Consider the following 19,642-nt stretch of genomic DNA (forward strand, 5'->3'; position numbering starts at 1 on the left):
GAGCACAGCCAGGCTCCAGGCTAGAGTCAGGAGCCAGCCAGCTCAGCAGTAAGCAGTAAGAGTATTTAGCAGTTAAATAGTCAGAAGCCATTCAGGTACCACTTCCACAGTATTGGCAACAAGATGGTGGAGCAGAGCCAGGAAACTAGACCAAAGTCAGGAACCAGTTCTGAAGTAATAGGAGCCAGATGATCAGATAGTGACAGTCAAAAGCCAGGCCAGCATCAGGAACCAGATCATCAGCAAAGGAGGCAAAGTACTAAGGGAAGGCTAAGTAAGGAAAATCACTAGAACATGTCTTCAAAATTCCCAGAAAACCAAGCAACTGAGATTGCTTTCAAAATTAATTGAATGAGGTTTTGAGGGAGACTGTTCTCCATAGCCTTTAAATAAACATGCGTAAAAATAATATATCTGTGGAGACTGACCCAAGCATCACACAATCCTGCCTAGGTTGTGATGGAGCCAGAATGTTTCATAGTAGGCTTCAGTGAGGTTAAACCTTACCATGCTCTCTGTGACCATGGCACGTGACATTATATTATGTGGAAGATGATTGAGTATAAAACAAACCACCACTTGGAGAAAGGCCTAGACTTCTGTTCCCACTCACTTTTCTCTCCCTCTAGTCTTTTTTTCTGCTTAGAAAAAAAAACTGCTTTCCTTTTCTACATTTAATTCTACTGGATGTATTCTCTACAGCTAGGATTCCATCTAGGACAACTATTACTCTTCTCTGTCTTGCCATGTCTCCTCAGCTGCATCTTGCTGATCCCTCTTGCTGACCCTCTTTGGTCCATTTACAACCCCAATTCTGAAAAAGTTGAGACAGTGTGGAAAATGCATACAAAAAGAGTCATTTGAGAATTCAATTCACCCTGTACTATATTGAAAACCCATTAACATATTATTTGATGTTTTACTTTGTGAATTTAATTTATTTTTTAAAATATACACTCATTTTGAATCTGATGACACACTCCAAAAAAGTTGGGAGAAGGGCAATTTAGGACTTGTGACAAGTTGAAACAAGAAGGTGATGTGAAACCGTTGAGACAATCATGTAATCATAGTATATAAGGAGCCTCCAAAAAGGGCATAGTCCTTAAAGAGCAAGGATGGGTCGAGGCAAGCCAATCTGCCAACAGATGTGTCAGCGAATAATCCAACTCTGAGAATAATATTCGCAAAGACAAATCGGTAGGATTTTGGGCATTTCACCTTCTACTGTGCACAATATAATTAAAAGATTCAAGGAATCCGATCAAATCTCGGTGCATAAAGGGCAAGGCTGAAAACCACTTATTAATGCGCATGATCGACGATCCCTCAGACGTCACTATCTTAAAAACTCTTGTGAGTCTGTAATGGATATCCTGACATGGACTTGGGAATACTTTAGTAAACCTTTGTCCATCAACACCATTCACCACTGCAGTCACAGATGCAAGTTAAGGCTTTACTCTGCAAAGCAGAAGCCATACATCAACACTGTCCAGAAGCGACACAGATTTTCTGGGCTCGGTCTCATCAGAGATAGACAGTAGCACAGTGGAATTGTGTTTTGTGGTCTGACAAATCAACTTTTCAAATAGTTTTTGGAAAACTGTTGTGTTCTCTGGGCCAAAGAGGAAAAGGACCATCTAAGCTGTTATCAGCATCAGGTCCTAAAGCCAGGGTCTGCCATGGTATGGGGGTGTGTCAGTGCCCATTGCATGGGTAACTTACACATCAGTCAACATAAAAATTGTTATTGTTTAAAAAAATAGATAATGCCTTTACTACCCATTACCCAGTTTTGCACAACCAACATTGTTATATTAATATACTTTATTACCTTTAAATCTCTAAAGTTCTGCCTGTTTCTAAGCCACTAAAGACAGCCTCTTATAACATGTTTTTCTATTAGCTTTTCACAACAGGGGAGTGCTAGTTAATATGAGCCATATAGATAACATTGTGCTCACGTCTGTGGGTTGTGGCTGACACAGCACTAATTGGCTTAAATGCAAGTCAGTAGATAATAAATAAAAAGTCATGTAATCAGGAGCACTCAGAAGAGGCTTAGATACAAGGTAATCACAGAGGTAAAAAGTGTATTAATATATCCAGATTTTCTGTGCAAAACTGGGGAATGGGTACTAAAGGGATTATCTATCTTTTTAAACAATAACAGTTTTTGAGTTGACTGTCCCTTTAATGCAGAAAGATATGTATACATTTTGGAGCAACATATGCTGCTATCCAGACGTTGTCTTTTCCAGGGATGTCCATGCATTTTCCGGCAGGACAACGCCATACCACATTCTGCCCGGATTACAGTACATGGTTGCGTAAGCAGAGAATGCGGGTGCTAGCATAGCCTGCCTGCAGTCCTGACCGGTCTCCGATTGAGAATGTGTGGCACATTATGAAGCGCAAAATAAGGCAACAAAGGCCCCGTACAGTTGCGCAGCTGAAGACATGCATACTGGATGAATGAGGGAAAATTCTGTTTGCTAAACTAAACCGACTGCTGTCTTCAGCGCCCAAACGCTTAATAAGTTATTAAAAGAAAAGGTGATGGTACACATTGCTTAACAGTCAACTTTCCAATTGATTGTGTTGCAGTCATCAGATTGGAAATGAGCATATATTTTCAAAAATACATTAAATTCACAAAGTAAAACATCAAATAATGTGTTCATAATGTGTTTTCAATATAGTACAGGGTGAATTGAGTTTTCAAATGACTCTTTTTGTTAGGTTTTTTTTTTGCATTTTTCATACTGTCCCAACTTTTTCAGAATTAAGGTTGTAAATGAACTTATGGTTCATGATAAGCCCATAATTGTCCCTTTCATTCTTACTGTATGTGCTGGGCTGTGGGTTAAAGTTTAGACAGTGGACACATAGTGCTCCAGCACTCCACTTTCCTACAAGAAATACTCTATGATTCATTTTCTCCTCTTGAAGAGTTTGCAGAGGTCTTCACCACGATCATCATAGGGCTACCAGAGATCTTAGAGATGGAAACGATGGGAGTAGGAGGAATTAATTTTAAACAGTTTAAAGTGTCTGCCTTTCTATAAGTGGGGACTTGACATGAATCCAATCAAAATGAATCATCCTGGGCTTTATGTGCTATCGCTAAGAACACGGAAAAACTGATTTAAATGTAACATCCTGTTCTTTGAAAATAGAGAGTTTTCTATTTTCCTTACCATAGTTAATGTCTTACATATTTTTGGGGATTTGTTAGTTAAAATTCTTTCTCTCACTGTCCTTTTGTGTTCGTTCATTCATTCGTTCATCCAACAACATTAACCAGAGAATATAAGTACAAAATATGTAAATACACCAGACACACATTGTTTTTACAAAAAGGTCAACATTATCAATATTTTGAAGAAGGGAACTGAAATCTTCCCAAAACATAAATAAATGTTTGCTATTTTTGTAATAATACTGTGTGCAGTGTATTTACATATTTTGTTTGATATAATAATTAACATTTGCACCCCAGGCGGATGGGAATTTGTGGAGGATATTTAACATTATGTGTGTATGTATCTGCTTTTTACATAACATGTTTTATCTTATTCAGTCTGCCTTGTGGTTATATTTAGTATAGGCTTAATTCATTTTTATTATATACTCATGTACATCCCAGGTATTTTTTCAATTGACATACTGCAATTCTTCCACCTCTATTGAAAAACTGTTTTAAAGTGAATGTCAATTTTGATGAAGTAGTGCCAGTTTTTAATAATCCTATTAAAAACAAGGGCACTTTAATTCATACAAATTGACATTTCACTTGTTTTCTTCAAAAACTTACCTTTTAATCCTGTCAGCCGCTCCAGCACTTCCTCCGCCCGTCGCAAGCCGTCTTTGCGGGTCCAAAATGAAGAATCTGGCTTCCTCCAATCACGGCCTTGCATCAGGCAAAGATTCCGTGATTGGAGGAAGCCGGGTTTGTCATTTCTGGCGTCGCAGAGTCTTCCGACGGCCAGGGGAATCACTGGAGCGGCTGCCAGGATTAAAAGTTAAGTTTTTGAAGAAAACAGTGAAATGTCAATTTTGATGAATTAAAGTGCCCTTGTTTTTAATAGGATTATTAAAAACCGGGCACTAATTCATCAAAATTGACATTCACTTCAAAGGGACCCTAAGCTCAAATAAACTTGCATAATTCAGATAGAGCATGCAATTTTCATAAACTTACCACTTTACATCCATTATTAAAAAGTGCACAATCTTTTCATACGCACTTTTTCAGAGGCACCAGCTCCTAATGAGTTCTCAATATATAGACACGAGCTTTTATGATTGGTTGATGACTGGCTGTCACATGAAATAGGAAGAGGGTAAAATGGAAATAATTTTGAAATTTGGCAGAAAAAAACTACTACTCATTTAAAATTCAGATTAAATTCTATGGCATTGTCTTTCTATTGTGCACTACTTGATTTACTTTCCTCCAGCTTGAGAGGACCATTTACTCTGATATTTGTGAAAAACACTTTATCCTCAGCCTTAAAAATATCCTTAAACAGTTCTATCATATTTCTTCATATTCTCCAAGCTATACAGGATGTTTTTTTCTCCCTTCTAGACTAGCATTGATGATGCTTTAGATGAATTAATGAGCACACTTGAAGGTCCTGACCTAACAGAACCAGAGCCTCTATACACTGGTCCAGAAATTACGGTAATGTCATATTCTCTTTTTTACTAATCATCTTAATCTATTTTCTATTGAAATCCATTATTACTCTTTTATGCTCATTTAAACAATGCAATGTAAAGACCCTGAGGCAATACCATGCAGTTGGTAAAATAGGAAACATAATTAAGCTATATGTATAATCTAACTAAAACTAGTATTTCATTATAAATATTTCCTTTTTCACAGGAGACAAGGACTGCAACGCATGTGGAGGAACTTGGGAAAAGGGAGAGCACAATTCCCCCAAAATACAGAAATTTGTTAGATGTAAGTACAAAATTCACATATATTATAGTTGGCTATATAAGTGCCTTCTCTTGCAGTTGATGTTCAGATGACGTAGTCACAGAAGAGGCTTTACATATAGGTGCCGGTTTATCAATGTCTGGCAGACATGATCCGCTGTAGTGGATCATGTCCCCCAGACATCGCTGAATACCGACAGCACACACTGTCAGCATTTATCATTGCACAAGCAGTTCTGGTGAACTGCTTCTGCAATGCCACCCCCTGCAGATTCTAGGGGGTGTCAATTAACCCAATCGTACACGATCGGGCGGATTGATGTCCGCAGCCTCAGAGCAGGCGGACGAGTTAAGGAGCAGCGGTCTTAAGACCGCTACTTCTTAATTCCTGATTCCGGCGAGCCTGAAGGCTTGCGCGGAATTAGAAGCATTGGGGCCGGTTGACCGCTTGGTAAAACGGCTTCATACTCTCTGGCAGTATATTTCAGATATGTTGGCCAGTGAGCTGAAAGTTTTTAAGATAGCAATGAGTGTGGGAGTGTGGGAGGAATAACACAATCTTGATCAAAGCGTAAGGAATGAGAAAGCATATCATGAGATTAGAGAAATACATTGTAACATTTCTCTCCCTCCATAGAGGCTGGAGTACCTCCATCATATGTAAAGGGACTTGAAACACATTGAGATTGTAGTATAAAATACTGAATTAAACGTAGCAAAAACTTCATAATATACTTTTTATTATTTATTTTCCCCCCCCCCCCCCTTTCCTGCAATTTAACTCTGAAAATTGTGGGTTTTTCAATTCTGAAAATTGGAGGTGTAGACGAACGCTGCTAAATATCTGTTGCTTACTGGCCTCAACAGAGGGTATTAGATAATATACTACAAAAATGCAATATACATATAGTATAACTGGTTATTATAATCATTCTTTATATTGCTATATTAGCATACTGGATAACTTCAATAAAGAAAAAAATAAACTTTCATTCTTCAGATGAATCATACAATTTTAAATAACTTTCCAGCTAGTGATTGGTGACTGCACATATATGCATCTTGTCATTCGCTCAAAACTATATACATTTCACAAACTTTGTTTCTCATTGAAATTATTTACCTACTGCTTGTGCAATCATGGTGCAAATGTTTGTAAAAGTTTATCTGGGATCCCCTTTGTTCAGAAATAACAGACATATATGGCTTTGCCATTGCTTTTTGAAAATTAGAAGGCCGCTATTTGCAGCTGCGCACCACACTTCTATTATTCCCGGCAGTGAAGGGGTTAATTAGGTAGCTTAAAAGGTTGATTTTAGCTTTAGTGTAGAGATTACACTCCCATCTGACACTTCCCAACCCTTGATCCCTCCCAAACAGCTCTCTGCCCTCCCTCACCCCCATCTTAGGTACTGGCAGACAGTCTGCCAGTATGAACATTTAAGGCTTTTTAAAAAAAACAAAATATATATATATATATATATATATATATATATTCTGCAGTGTAGGATCCCCCCTTACCTCCAACCTCCATGATCCCCCCCCCCCAAACAACTCTCTAAACCTCCCCCCTCTATCTATTAGCCGCCATCTTAGGTACTGGCATTTTTCTGCCACTCCCTCCCCTTCCCTCCCTCTTCCGCTGCTAAACCGCCCACCGGCCTCCCGCCCACATATCATGACGGCACTAGCAGAAGATCGTTACAGACGGTGACACACACAGTGTCACCGTCTGTAACGATCAGGCATCTGCCCTCATATGGAGTCTGAGCACTGATCACGCGCTGGCTCCATATGCGGCAGATTCCTGGAGCTTTACGAACTCTAGCTCTTCCTGAAGCTCAGACGTATAAATAGTACCGCACAACGTATATAGATCCATGTGGGTGAAGGGATTAAAGGGATACTTAACTTATCTTTCATGATTCAGATAGAGCATGCAATTTGAAGCAACTTTCTCATTTACTCCTATTATCAATTTTAATTTGTACTCTTGCTATCTTTATTTGAAAAAGCAGGAATCTAAGCTAAGGAGCCGGACCATTTTTGGTTCAGAATCTGGTTTGCGCATACTTATTGGCTAAATGTACCCACCAATCAGCAAGCGCTATCCAGGGTGCTGAACCAAAAATAGGCCAGCTCCTTAGCTTAGATTCCTGCTTTTTCAAATAAAGATAACAAGAGAACGAAGAAAAATTGATAATAGGAGTGAATTTGAAAGTTGCTTAAAATTGCATGCTCTATCTGAATCATGAAAGAAAAAATTGGGTTTAGTATACCTTTAATCTAAGATACTACTGTGCAGAATATTACAACATTTATGTTATTTCACCTTACTTAAAGGGACATAAAACACTTTGTATTCACAATACTTGTCTGCCTCCTTGCAAAAAATGAACATACAGACCAAGGGTCCTGTTTATCATTCTCTAGGTGCTCAGGGATCCCAATCAGGGAGCATGGATTGCACCACATTTATTATTGCACAAGCAAATGTTTGAGGTGGTGAAAAGTCTTAAGAACACTGCTTCTTAAATAGCAGTTAAACAGGCCTATCTATCAAGCGCCGTATGCAGCTTGCAGCCCTGTCGCCAGAAACACCCGTTATGAAGCAGCGGTCTAAAGACCGCTACTCCATAACCTGTCCGCCTGTTCTGAGGAGGCGGACAGACATTGCTGCAATTCAACCCGATCGAATACGTTGATTGACACCCCCTGCTAGCGGCCGCAAATCTGCAGGGGGCGGCGTTACACCAGCAGTTCACAAGAGCTGCTGCTGCAATGCTGAATGCGGAGAGCGTATTGCTCTCCGCATTCAGCGAGGTCTGTCAGACATGACTTGCAATGTCGGATGATGTCCAACAGGCCTTTCATAAATAGGCCCCAAAGGCTCACTTGTGCAAGCCTGTGCCACAAGGGCTCAGAAGATTAACACAAGGATTGCCACAATAATAATAAAATATATATATATATACTAGCTCCAAAAATAGTATTTATATTGTGTCTTCAAGGCAAACATCAAACATGGCAGTGCATGTTGATTTATTAAAAAAAAGTCATATTTGGGTTTTGATTAGCGTATTCATATGTTTTGAGTGTAATATATTTTCTTTTACTTGACCTAAATTTGTATTTAATTGTAGATTTAATCAAAGCAAAGATAATGTCTGGTAAACATTTTGCCCTCTAAAATAACTGTAGTGTTAAGCATATATAGTATATATAATTATATTCTTTTTTTCAGGGAAAAGATGATGGAAAAGAAGTTTCCCTACCTCCTCAACAAAAGGTAAGAGAACTTATTTCATTTTTATTTAGTGTGTTTATTGTTAGCAAAAGGGTGTCCAACCTTACAAATGAGAGCCACATTGGAATTTGATTTTCAGTCACTGGTGCAGTTCTGTGAATTTAACTAAAGTAGTTACTGTGCCTAAGGCCTATTCTTTTTCAGATATCCTAAGTATAATATCAGAAAGTTACAAAGCTCACCTACATTACTGATATATATATTCCATTTAGTGGCACAATTTATCCAGCCCACATGACAGAGCACGCTATAGATGTGTGATTACTCTCCCCCTATCATGTTACTTGTTATTTATGGTTTCTCATCAGTCTTTATTATACCATTTAAATCACATTACCATCTTTGATTTAAAAACTACCGCAGAAAATTCATTATTAGTGGTTCAGAGACTTTATGAAATATAAAGGAACAATTTAAACTTCTTAAAACCTTCATTGGATTTTCTCTATATAATATTTTTAATACAATTATAATTAGATTACTCCTATTTCTTTGCCAAATTAAAAAGTTGTGGAGATTATTTCTGCACTTTATCAAGTTAATAACAATGATGAAGTCTCTGGCAGCTGCTAAAGAGAGAGCCTTATGGGTAATACACATCAGGCTTTCCTTTCCACATGAGTGCACATTGATGGTTTGATTTATATGATCACTGGATGGTATGAATGTTTTTTGTAGAAGTTAGTCGCATGGACCCAAATGGTTACTGTGTTCACCACTTATAGATCAGATAGTGACCATCCCTTATATTGCTCTATATAGAGCTGCAAGAGCCATCAATAGGTTTATTTTATAAGGACACGTTTCATTCTGTGTAGTGATGGTAATGGGACAAGTGTTACAGTATTGTACTAATACTGCACTCATATACCATTATACGTATTAGTATTGTGCATTAATGTCAAAGAGAGTAGCTTAATGATTGATTGGTGCCAGGTTCACTGATGGGTCATTTTGCATCTACTTTTGTGCCAGTTCAAGCTTTTGATCCCCAACCACTTTTTATCAGACTTTTTTTTTTTTTTTAAATAAATTAAATGTTGGGACTGCAGCCAATCAAATGCCATTTTGCCACCAAATAAATAGCTAGCAAATATGCATGGACAGGTTAAGCACATAGTAGGATGACTGCTTGTGACCAGCAAAGCACTGGTTGTCCCAAACGGAAACTGCCACTCAGCCTATCAGCTCCTGTTTCTGCTCAGGGACCACCAGTGGTCTGCAGGTCACTTGCTGGGGTTAAAAAGTATCTTGTTGACATTAACACCTACATTGCTCCTTATTTTTTAAATATCTTCACTTTATTCTTATTTTTACTAAAGAGACATTAACAGTATAGTCTGTTTTTTTAGCGGTCCTAAACATAGAGTTTTTCTTGTTATTATAAAATTTAGGTACCAGTCTCACTAAAATCAAGATGCTCCACTATTAATTGGGGATTAGACTGAGATGTGTTGGCATGTCTGACCCGAGGGGTATACTGGTTCTGATAGATCAAATTGAACTGCTCCGGCTTTGATCTGAAGTAGGTTAAATACAAAAGCTCTCTCTGGACTGCTGCCCCCACATTATTAGGGTCAATGATTTCTTTTTTTTGGCTAGGGGTTATTGACTATCTAAGCATAATCTTGTTATATTTTGCTAATGGTTGTTTATATTTAATAAGTTTGCTTTTATAATGTTTAACTCAAACTATTCTATAATATAGGGAATATAATAGTACCAGTTTGTCAGTGGGAGGTTCTTGAGTACTATTTATAGTTAACTATCTACAGCTAGCAGTACAAGAGAGGCTGCTTCTGATTTAGGCTTAGTTCATAAAGAGGTATATGTTCTGTCACTCTAGCTACACTGACATTTTAATGTACCTCATGATCATTTTTGTATGTTTAACAAAAAATAAAAGAGGTGAAACAGTATGTTTGCCCATATCAGTGCCAGATTACGAGTGGCGCGGCAAAAGTTACACGCAATCAAAAAGGGGTTTATTGCAGTTGTTTTTTCCACTTTTTTTACTCCAATGACTTCTATGGGAAATAGGTTATCGCATGCGCCATATTGTAAGTTCGGGGTTTATCAAGGGTGTTTTTTTTTCACTTTTTGCTTCATTTACTTCTATTGGGGAGCGTTGTCCCACTTTTTTTGCTCTTTTGACTTCTATGGGGGAAAATGTTAACGCAATCGTGATATTCGAAGTTCGCTTTTTGCCCCTTTTCGGGTTAGCGCGCAAGCGAAAACATTTTACTTTAAACTTGTAATACGAGTGCTACATGATGGGGGCAAAAACCTTACTTCTAGCGGAGTTAGCTAGAGCAGGAGCGTTAAATACCGCTCCACTTGTAATCTGGCCCTGAAGGTACTAAGTGATATAGATGTTAACTCATATTACTAATTGTGCTTATTGTTAGTATTTACAAACTTATGTTATTTTTTTTATTGTTGAAACCTCAATAAAAAATGTATTGAAAAAAAAAAAATGTGGGTACCAGTATGTTTTTTCCTGAATTTTGATATATTCACTAAACGATTGTTTTTTGTTTTTTTTAGCCTATGAGTGATGCAGAACTCGCTGAAGCATTTGATTTAGACTTTGGTTGTTCACTGTCACCTACAGCACCTCAAACACCTCCTGTCAAAACTAAGGTAGGATTTTTAATCTGTGCTAATATATTTTTTAACTCCTGCTACATTCTTCACTTTATAACGTCATATCTGTTATTAGCTTTAATCACAAAACAAATAGATAATCATTTTTAATGTTTTTCTAGAAATGTGTTACACTTGTGTTGTTTAAAAATAACATAGTTCATTATCTCTAGTAAATTATGAAATGTCTTTTGTATACTTGCTTCAGTTTACTATTGAAATTTGAATTCACTATAGTAAATATGTTTATCTTTAAATTCATGATTCAAATAGAGCACTGGTTTTCAAACCTGTCCTCAGGCGTCACCAACGGTCCAGGTTTTCTGGATTACCTTGGATGAGAGCAGGTAAAATAACCAGGTTTACTGATCAGCTGATTATTTCACCTGTGCTCCAGTTCAGATAACCTCAAAATGGGGCCTGTTAGGGAGGCTGAGGACAGGTTTGAAAACCAGTGAAATAGAGTGATAATTAAAAACAAAAACTTTCTAATTTACTTCGGCTATCAAATTTAGCTCTTCTTTTTGGTTTCTCCATGAGCACATACCTAGGTAGGCTCAGAATTGTGCTCATATCTTGCGTATTATATGGTACCCGTTTTTATGTTTGAAATAAGTTTATCCATATAGTGCTGAAGGTTTGTGCACGATCCTGAGTATTCTCGTATGGGAAGGAGATATCATTTTAACCAAGGAGGCCAAGACAAAGAGGTGGATTTAAAGGGACATTAAACCCACATTTTTTCTTTCATGATTCAGATAGAGAATACCTTTTTTAGACAACTTTCTAATTTACTTATATAATCTAATTTGCTTCATTCTCTTGATATTCTTTCCTGAAAAGCATATCTAGATATGCTCAGTAGCTTCTGATTGGTGGCTGCACGTATTTTCCTCATGTGATTGGCTCACCGATGTGCATTGCTATTTCTTTAACAAAAGATATCTAAAGAATGAAGCAACTTAGATAATAGAAGTAAATTGGGATGTTCATTAAAATTGTATTCTCTGTCTGACTCATGAAAGAAAACTTTTGGCTTTAATGTCCCTTTAATCATCATAGATGCAAATTGGAAATTTTTCATGTCTCTTCAATAATGTCAGGAATTGCAACTTTAACGATAAAACGTGACCCATAAAGGAATGTTCCCTTTACTGATACCTTCATGGTAAATCTTGCAGAATTTCAGTGGAAGCCTTTTCAATGTTCGTGACCTTTTAATGTGACACCATTTGATTTGTTGTTTTAATTGTAAATACAAAATACAGCATTTCGGGTAAAGGGGACAAAAAGAATAGTAGATTAAAAGTGTGTAAGTCTTGATATTTAATTTTTCTAAAGGATTCTTCTGAAGAGAAAAAGTCAAAAGCAGATGAAGTTGTTTCCTCTACAAAAGCTTCTCTTCAAGCTGCACCTGTGCTCTCAGTAAGCAACATAATTATATTTTCTATTTAAGAGAACTTGTAAAAATGCTAATTTTGCATAGATGTCAATACAGAATATGTTTTTTCCATCTTGTTTGTGTTTCAGTCATGATTTTTAGGGACTACATTTTTTCTCTAAAATGTTTAATGTGAAATCTCCCTTAAAGGGACACTGAACCCAAATTTTAGCATGCAATGTTAAGCAACTTTCTAATTTACTCCTACTATCATTTTATTATTATTTTCTTCATTCTATTGGTATCTTTGTTTGAAAAGCAAGAATGTAAGTTTAGATGCCGGCTCATTTTTGGTGAACAACCTGGGTTGTTCTTGCTGATTGGTGGATAAATTCACCCACCAATAAACAAGTGCTGTCCAGGGTCTGAACCAAAATTTGGCTGGATCCTTAGCTTAGATGTGTTCTTTTTCAAATAAAGATAGCAAGAGAACGAAGAAAAATTGGAGTAAATAATAAATTTGCTTAAAATTGCTGCTCTATCTGAATCATGAAAGAAAAAATTTGGGTTCAGTGTCCATTTAAAGATTTATCTGTTTTTCTGCTGTAGAAAGATCCTGCTCCCAAAGGGGATCCATTTGATGCTTTGTCTGGTACCTTAGGAGTCAGGCAACAGGATCCAAAAGACAAGAAACCTGCTGTGGATAAAGTTAAGGTAAAAGCTAATTACATTTTAAGCAGAAATTTTTGTATTTAAAAAAAGATCTTTTCCCCACAGGACTTTTATAACAAAGTGCACATATTGGCCATCATTTATTAAACCCTCATATAATTAAAGCAAACTGAAGTGAACAGATCTGTCACATTGAGTGCCCTACATAGCAGTCAGATAGTGATTTATTAGAAAAAACAAACATCCATTCGCATAAGATAACAGGAGAACCATGATAGAAGCCAGTCTAGACACAAATATGTACATTTATTAACTTTTTTGTCTTATTATAATCACATAAAAAATAAATGATACATTCTCACGTGAAAGGGGTACCAGCAATATTTGTTAATTATTATTTTATAGCATAACAAGAGACTGTTGAGGAAGTATACAAATAAGAAAATGGCTTCAGCAGCAGTAAGACACATGAACAGCGGAAGAAGTGTACAGTTTTGAACATTGATGGAATGGAAATGTTTTCTGTTACAGATAATTGTCCCTCTCTCCTTTTGGAGGTTTCAAGGCAACATGGGTACAGTTTATGGCCCCTAGAAAATGTGGAATCCAAGCGATAGGGAAAATTTTTTATTTGACTGCCAGCCATTCCTCTGATGTTCCTGTGAGAAATATACAAGGCATGGCATCCAAAACAGTCTTTAAGGGCTCAATTTGTCATCCACGGGCGAACAGGGGCGTAGATATTCACTGTGTCTGCCCAGCTTTTCCACTGGTGAACAGCAATGTGCTGCCTGCATTTACCATTGCACATTAGCGCTCCTGTGCAACCTCGAACCCACCTAAGAGGGGACAGAGGAGATTGACGGCTCCTGCCCGCATGTAATTGGATATGTGGCGAACAGGGCAGGGAAGCAGCAGTCTGATCACCAATGCTTGATAAATCCTGACTGCATGTTGTGCGAACCTGCAGTCGAAGTTTAGATAAGAGCTTGATAAATTGAGCCCTTATTGTATTGGTGCAAGATTTAGACACAAGGGTGTGATAACTTTGAGAACTTAATCAGATTTGGCTAAGTACCGGCAGAAAAAAAGCTTAAATCGACCACACTCAAACTTACATTGATTGTCAGTGCGGGTACTCTGTTGCAATTAAATTTAAAGGGTCAATATCGTCATACATTAGAAGTCACACTACATGTGAACACACCCAGATTGTTGTTTGAAGCTTTCATAAATGGGGGCCATTGCCTAAACTGCTATTTCATTGGGCATACCAGGGATATGGAACATTTCCCCATTTTTGTGTTAAACTTTGATACTATATATATTAAAATTTCCTCTTTTAGATGCAAAAAAATAGTGTCCCTATAATTTTTAAATATTCTTTTCCAGGAGAAAACTGGCAAGGAAGACAAGAAAAAACTTGGTGAAGATGAAAACACAATACCTCCTGATTATAGATTTTCAAACATTAAGGTAATTAACTTCAGTTGCTTCTTCTTTATTTTTATGAATTATGTTAAAGAGACACTAAAGTCAAAATTAAACTTTCGCGATGAGTATGTCATTTTAAGAGACTTTCCATTTTACTTCCATTTTTTTCAGTATTTGTATATGCACACTTTCTGAGGCTCCAGCTACTACTGGTTTCGCATTGTATACATATTTAGGGCTAGATTACGAGTGGAGCGATAACTTTCAGGCGCGAGCAAAAAGGGGTTTATCGCAGCTATTTGCACACGTCAGGTTTTTCACTCATATTACAAGTGGAAAGTAAACACGGTCGTTTGAGTGCAATTGAAGGTAATACTTGTTGGGTTAGCGTGTCCACAGAGCTCTGGTTACCTGTTTTGCAAAACAAAAAACTGTCACAAAATAACTCAATAATAACACTATCTAATAAAAATTATTAAAAAAATATTGCACAAAAAAGGGCTCAAAGATATGAGGTCTCAGGTGTTAGAAAAGAAAAAAGGCTGCAAAGGGCTTTAATATACAGATACATACATGTTTAAATATGTTTATGTATGTATATATGTATGTTCATATGTGTGTACATATGTATTTATGTGTGTATATATGTAATTACAGACATATATATATATATATATACACACATATAAACACATACATACATATGTACACATATATAGACATATAAATAAGTGCATTGGAGCCCTTTGCTGTAAAGTAGATGAAAACATGTTAAAGCATATTTCTGCAATATCCATATTTAATAAAGTGTTATACTGTGTTTGTACTGTATATATTTCAAACTTCAATGTTCTTCACATAGTGGAATATGTTCTAAGTATTTATAAATTGATAGTCATATATATATATATATATATATATATATATGTGTGTGTGTGTGTGTGTTTTTCAAAAAAACATCATATATATATATATATATATATATGTATTAATGAATAAATAGAACATATTCTGCTATGTGAAGAACATTGGAATGTGAAATATTTATATTTTCATTTCTGACTAGCGCACTTGAAAATATGAAATCGGGTTCGTAGGCGAGTAGGGTGTTAGGTTTTTTCCTTTTTTTTGTTTCATTGACTTCTGTGGGGGAATACATTAACGCATGCGCAATATCATAACTTCTGCTTTTTGCGTGAATCATGTTGGCGTACGAGCGATAACCTTACTTCTAGCAGAGTTGGCACGGGATCGTTAAGGTACTACTCCACTTGTAATCTGGCCCTTAATTGGCTGATGGCTGTGATATGATATATGGGGCTTGGAAATTAGGCAATCGTTAAAAGTTCTGAAAAAAAGCAATCTTCAAAATTTCTAAAAAAAATATCTTATGATAACTTGAAAACAGGGCGACAGTATTTTTGGCTACACAGACCCCCCTAAAGAGATTATATATCCTGCCATTACTGCTTTTTAACAAAATGTTCTATTGATAAGCAGCTGTAGATACCTATTTCATGTATAATGATAAAAAAACTAAAATTTCCTTTATCACATCAACTTCCTGTCTTTTAATCTGATTTATGAAAACCTCAATAGCTATAAAGGTTAATTTCTTCATGACATAATGTACCAAAGTGGTGGTTTTGCACAACAACAAAAAATCAGTGGTGACTCTGCATAATGAATGAAACAGTGATGACGTTATATAAAACACATGAACCTGAAGGCAAGATGACCACTTTTCTTTTTCACCATCATACCTAGACTGATACTAGCATGTCTAGCAAGAATATTTATCAACTGTAGGTAGACACATTCTCAAGCAGAGAACCTGTCCACTTGCAATTGCAAAATGTATGACTGCAAACGTGCTCTGTTGTTCAATCCTGCCCCCTGCTCTTGGACAATCAATTTGGTGAGAGCAGGGCCTGTCAATCACCCCAAACAAGGGAGTTTGAGGTTATTTATCTTAAGACTCTTTCTTAAATTTGTGGTTGCCGACTCACTCTAGCCTAAACTGCAATTTCTCAGAAGCTGCAAATGCATCTTGCTAAATTTTCCCATAAGTATACATTTTTCAAGCCCTACAAGAGATCAGATTAACCTCCAGTAAAGTAATGGCAAGTTTGTACAACTCACATTTATTTTGGATAAGTGTCACTTTATAGTGATGATAATGAACATTTATACACTAATAAACAGAACACTCTATGCGATAATACAAGGCATATATACACTAACAAACATGTTGCACTGTACCTATACACTGATAACATATATGTTGCACTGTATAATGATGTTGAAGGTTCATACATTAAAAAACAGAAGAGGCTGCCCTGTATAATGATGAAAGGGGGTCTATGCACTGATGGCGAAAAGAGCATTCTGCACAAAGATGCTGAAAATGAACACACTGCACTGTATAATTATTCTAAGTATCTATACACTTTACCGTATAGGTATGTATGTAAAGTAGAAAGATAATAGACATAAGGTACTGCATATTTATAACTTAAAAAAATAAATAATGAAAACAAATATATGTATGTATACAAACACACACACACCAGACATGGTGCACTGATATCTTGCAGTATATAATGAGTTGGAGGTTTGTCAGTGCTCCTACCAGTGCCCATTTTTCCCAGTAATACCCATTAGGCTGTGGAGGAGAGTCCCACTGCTGTCACCAGCTCCTCCATGTTTTATGAAGGTTGCTAAAGTTTTACAGAGAGTGCAGGGGCTGTGTAGAGAGATATTTTAGCCAGTTGCCTTCAGCTGTTTCTCACTGATCTGCACTCTCTGTCTACCTATGTTTCAGGTGCGACCCTTCCCATTCTAGCCATTATGCCCCCACATATGGCCCTTGCTATGAAGCACAGCAAAAAAAAAAAAAACTCTACACATTAAAAAACAAAAAATTCACCAAATTTGCAACCCCCTCACCCAAGGGGCACCCTTATGCGGTTGCGTAGTTAGTCTTTATTTTAGCATCAGTCAGAAATTCAAAGTAAGTTATATTGTATTCTCTTTTTTTGGTTAATTTGTGGATTATACAGTTCTGTTGTATCTAATGGACCTTTAATGTTTTTTTTATTTACTCTAAAATCTAATAAAAGTTAAAGGGTCTGTGCTGAAATCCAGTTGTATTAAATGGATATAAACAACTAGAATTCTATAGGTTTCTCTATGCAGCCCCAGGATACTAAAGTGCAGAAGTTGTTACAAAGCAGCATTAAAAAAGCTTGTTAAGCCTCTTTTTTTAATGCCGAATTGCCCCATGTGCACATGTAAAGTGCCAGTATATGGCAGTTTTTTCCACTTTAGGATCGGCATTGTCATCCAGGGACAGATTATTCATCATTAGGTTCTAACCAAAAAGTTGCCACATTTTAAAATTCCTCTACTGTCATATTTTAAAATACTAAAACAAAATGTCCTTTTGAGAACCAAAACCATCAATCTTTTTGATTGAATAAATATGTATTATAAATTATTAGCTATACTGAAGTAATATTTATATTGATTATTAAAAGTTATATTTCTCTGCAGGATAAAGATGGAAAACCTATTTCACCGAAAGCGGAAGTAAAACCAAAGGTATAAATCTTTAGACTTATTGACAAAATCATGCATAAATGAACCTGGTCCATCTCTTTAATATTGCATATTGAGTAGATAAAAGATTTAATTGCATTTTAAACTTATTTACACTTAAAATAGCTGCACACAACAGTCTGGATTAAATAAGGAAATGATAAATCCTATTACAAGCAAACAGATATAGGTGAATGTTTTTACATGTCATTGAAAATGTTTGACTCCATTTGTTCATTGTTAACAACTAATGTTAATTTCCCCTGTATGAAATATAAAATGTGACTATTATCTTTCAAATGTAGATTTTTATAGACTGCAATGCATTTCTCTAAAAATAAGTAATGAGCTGGCACAGTACTCCTATACTAAGTATATACAGTACTATATGTGGAGGATAGTAATACATAAACATGGAAAATCCCTTACCGGCATTGGTAATTATCGTCCCATCCCACTCATCAATTCAGACTTTAACATATATGTGAAAGTATTAGCTACCAACCAAATGAAATGTTACCTCTGATAGTATATAATGATCTTGCAGGGTGTGTGAGGGACAACGTGATCAGAACCCTCTAACCTATTGAGTATGCTTAGCTCTCTAACCTCACAATGGTTCTTATATCCACTGAAGCTAAGAAAGTGTTTGATCACACCTTATGGAGATCACTGATTGCAGAATCAGAACACCATGCACTCCCTACATACTCTCAAATTTGGTACACAGACCTGGGGCAATTGATTAGCAAGAGAGACTGAAGGAAAATATACTCAAATACCTTTAAGTCTTCCTTCTAAGTGCAAGTATTAGAGATTTATTAAAAAATTTTGACCCGGTAGTATCTCACTACATTGCGGTTAAAATAACTTTGCCAACGCTCATCAGGGAAATGCTGGAGGTGCTGCGGTGAAGTGGACAATATGGGCTATGTTTGGTTGAGATGCGAACACCTATGCTCCTTTTGGACCTTAGTGAAATAGTTCCTCTGCATATATTTTTCACTGAGTTTAGTTTAAACCCCACGATAGCTCTTCTAAATTACAAGTCAGTGTTTCCCTGTAAATTAAAATTATATTTATTGTAATTCACTTTAAACTCAGCAAGATTATTGATAGCAAGGCAATGTAAATCTACTGAAACCCCTACTATAAATATGTGGTTTGATAAAATGTCAGAAATGCTGTTGCTTGAGGACTATATTTTTTTTTTTCAGATTAAAGGGATAGTCAAATCAAAATTAAACTTTCATGATTTAGATAGGGCATGTAATTTTAAACATCTTTCCAATTTACTTTTATCATCAAATTTGCATGTTCTCTTGGTATTCTTAATTGAAAGCTAAACCTAGGTATGCTAATTTTTAAGCTCTTGAAGGCCGCCTCTTATCTGAATGCATTTGGCAGGGTTTTCACAGCTAGAGGGCATTAGTTCATGTGTGCCATGTAGATAACATTGTGCTCATGCCCGTGGAGTTACATAGGAGTCAGCACTGATTGGCTCAAATGCAAGACTGTCATAAGAACTAAAATAAGGGGGCAGTCTGTAGAGGCTTAGATACAAGGTAATCACACAGGTAAAAAGGGTATTAATATAACTGTGTTGGTTATGCAAAACTGGGGGATGGGTAATAAAGGGATTATCT

At 36.4% G+C, this 19,642-nt stretch overlaps 1 protein-coding gene across 1 annotated transcript in view; it reads left to right on the forward strand.

Moving 5' to 3' along the window:
• CAST (calpastatin) overlaps positions 1–19,642 on the forward strand; it is a 364,012-nt gene that overhangs the window by 328,143 nt on the left and 16,227 nt on the right. The window contains exons 21-28 of the mRNA XM_053701507.1: positions 4,598–4,693; positions 4,898–4,978; positions 8,201–8,245; positions 10,811–10,906; positions 12,251–12,334; positions 12,900–13,004; positions 14,355–14,438; positions 17,952–17,999. Coding sequence (XP_053557482.1) covers positions 4,598–4,693; positions 4,898–4,978; positions 8,201–8,245; positions 10,811–10,906; positions 12,251–12,334; positions 12,900–13,004; positions 14,355–14,438; positions 17,952–17,999 — 639 coding nt within the window. The remainder of the gene's footprint in view (positions 1–4,597; positions 4,694–4,897; positions 4,979–8,200; positions 8,246–10,810; positions 10,907–12,250; positions 12,335–12,899; positions 13,005–14,354; positions 14,439–17,951; positions 18,000–19,642) is intronic.

Source organism: Bombina bombina, chromosome 2 (genome assembly GCF_027579735.1).
Source record: "Bombina bombina isolate aBomBom1 chromosome 2, aBomBom1.pri, whole genome shotgun sequence".
Lineage (NCBI taxonomy): Eukaryota > Metazoa > Chordata > Amphibia > Anura > Bombinatoridae > Bombina > Bombina bombina.